Here is a 2,373-nt window from a genome sequence, read left to right as displayed (position 1 = left end):
CTGCCAGTGTATATTCAAAATAAGTGGTTGGATCATGTGATAAAGCTCAGGAAGCAAGGTGTTTGTGTGTGTTTCCCCACATTAGTGGAATTTGTGCAGAATGCAGCAGAGGCAGCAATGGATCCTGTATTCAGAAGGGAAGCTTTGGGTAAAGTGTGTGTTTTTTCAAAGGCAAAGGCAAATCATGGCTCAAGTCAGACCAAGCAAAAATCGTTTGCAGTGACAGTGCAACCATCAAATTCTGTCAGCCAGTATACTAGGAAATGCCAACTCTGTAGTGGTCATCATGACCTAGAGGAGTGCCCTCAATTTCTGCATAGGAGTGTGGATGAAAGACGAGAATTTGTTAAAGTCAACCGTCTTTGCTTCAGTTGTTTGGGCAATAACCACACTTCAAAAAGGTGTCTCAATCGACGGCAGTGCAAGACATGCAATAAAAGGCATCCTACCACTCTGCACATTGAGAATTTTAGGATGCTTGACAGCAACAGTGCGATTGTGTCACAAGCTAGTGCACAGTCTGAAAGTACAGGTCAAGGTTGTGCTAAGGGTCAAGATGGTACTCAAGGTGAAGGTCGCACTCCAGGTCAAGGTAATACTCAAACTCTAAGTAATGTGAGGTGTTCTGCATGTACAATTTCTGATAGTGTTGCAATCAATCTTGCCTGTGCAATTACGTGTAAAGGGTAGCGACAATGTAGTACAAACTTATGCCTTTTATGATACTGGCAGTACAGGTTGTTTCATTAAAGATAGTATCAAGGATCAATTAAACTGTAAAGGTATTGAAACAGCTATCAAGTTGCAAACAATGCATGGGACTGATACGGTTAAAACCTTTATTGTGAATGGTCTTGTTGTTGCTGATATACATGGTAATAATGATGTTGTATTACCAAAGGTATTCACACAAAAGGATATTCCTGTTAATCATGATCAAATTCCAAGGTATGAAGTGTTAAAGGATTGGCCTCATTTATCAAGTGTTATTAATAAGATTCCAGTGTACCAGCCAGAGTTAGACATAGGAATTCTGATAGGTAGTAACTGTCCAACAGCTTTACAACCTTTAGAGGTTGTACCCACTTCAGGTTATGGCCCCTTTGCATTAAGATATTTGCATGGATGGACAGTTAATGGGCCTGTACATGTTAAGGTTAGTTCAAATGGGGTTTCATGTCACAGGTTACTTGTATCTGATGTTCAACATGTTACTGACTGTATTACTGTTGAAAGTATTAGGAAGTACTTTGAGTTAGATTTTTCAGAAAGGGATCTTGGGTCAGTTCCTGATGAGCGTGGCTTATCTTTTGAGGACACAAGATTTGTGAAAAGGTGTCAGGATGACATTGAATTTAGAGATGGTCACTTTCAGCTACCCATGCCTTTCAGAGATCCCAATGTGAATCTTCCTAACAATAAGAAGCAGGCTGTTAGCAGAGCTAAGTGGCAAAGGAGGAAGATGAAGAATAGTGAAGATTACAGACAGCAGTACACAGCATTCATGAACAAGTTGTTTGAAAAAGGCTATGCTTACAAGATCCCGGATGATGAGGTCAATAAGATTCCTGTTTGGTATCTTCCTCATCATGCAGTTTTTCATCCCAAGAAAGGGAAGATTAGGGTTGTTTTTGACTGTAGTGCCAAGTTTGAAGGTGTGTCATTAAATGATGTTCTGCTACAGGGTCCAAACCTCACCAATTCATTGACGGGAGTACTCATTAGATTCCGGCAGGAGGTTTATGCATTCATTGGAGATATTGAAGCTATGTTCTTTCAAATAAAGATTCCACCTGAGAATCAGGACTATGTTAGATTCTTGTGGTGGCCTAATGGTGACATCAATCGACCTCTTGAAGAATTCCGAATGGCTGTTCACATTTTCGGAGCAATCTCATCACCGAGTATTGCAAATACTGCATTGAAGGCCACAGCAGACAAAGCAGATGAGAAGTATGATTCAACTGTTGGCAACACCATAAGGCACAATTTCTATGTTGACGACTGTTTGAAGTCATGTGCTGATGTCCCTACAGCAGTGAAGTTGGTGAAGGATTTGGTATCTGCAACTGGTGAAGGAGGATTTAGGTTAACTAAATTTGTCAGCAATTCAAGTGATGTCCTTAAAGCTTTGCCTGCTGAAGATTGTTGAAAGTGACAAGTTTAATCTTGACATGGAGAGTTTAATGACAAGAGCCTTAGGAATGTTATGGGACCTTAAAGAAGACTCATTCAAGTTCTCAATTGAGCTCAAGGATAATCCATTCACCAGAAGAGGATTGTTATCAACTATCTCATCATTATATGATCCCCTTGGGTTGCTCTCTCCAATCATCTTACCGGCCAAGAAACTGTTACAAGAATTGTGTCAAG

At 40.3% G+C, this 2,373-nt stretch overlaps 1 protein-coding gene across 1 annotated transcript in view; it reads left to right on the top strand.

The window, feature by feature from the left end:
• The window catches only part of LOC137618961 (uncharacterized), a 3,340-nt gene extending 1,188 nt beyond the window's left edge, over positions 1 to 2,152 (top strand). The window contains exons 1-4 of the mRNA XM_068349163.1: positions 1 to 58; positions 221 to 592; positions 1,059 to 1,810; positions 1,928 to 2,152. The exon at positions 1 to 58 is cut by the window's left edge and continues 1,188 nt beyond it. Coding sequence (XP_068205264.1) covers positions 1 to 58; positions 221 to 592; positions 1,059 to 1,810; positions 1,928 to 2,152 — 1,407 coding nt within the window. The remainder of the gene's footprint in view (positions 59 to 220; positions 593 to 1,058; positions 1,811 to 1,927) is intronic.
• The last annotated feature ends 221 nt before the right edge of the window (positions 2,153 to 2,373 follow it).

This window comes from Palaemon carinicauda, chromosome 25, assembly GCF_036898095.1.
Source record: "Palaemon carinicauda isolate YSFRI2023 chromosome 25, ASM3689809v2, whole genome shotgun sequence".
NCBI classification, from domain to species: domain Eukaryota; kingdom Metazoa; phylum Arthropoda; class Malacostraca; order Decapoda; family Palaemonidae; genus Palaemon; species Palaemon carinicauda.
The sequence above is the reverse complement of the archived record's forward strand: the minus strand, read 5'-3'. Positions and strand labels throughout refer to the sequence as shown.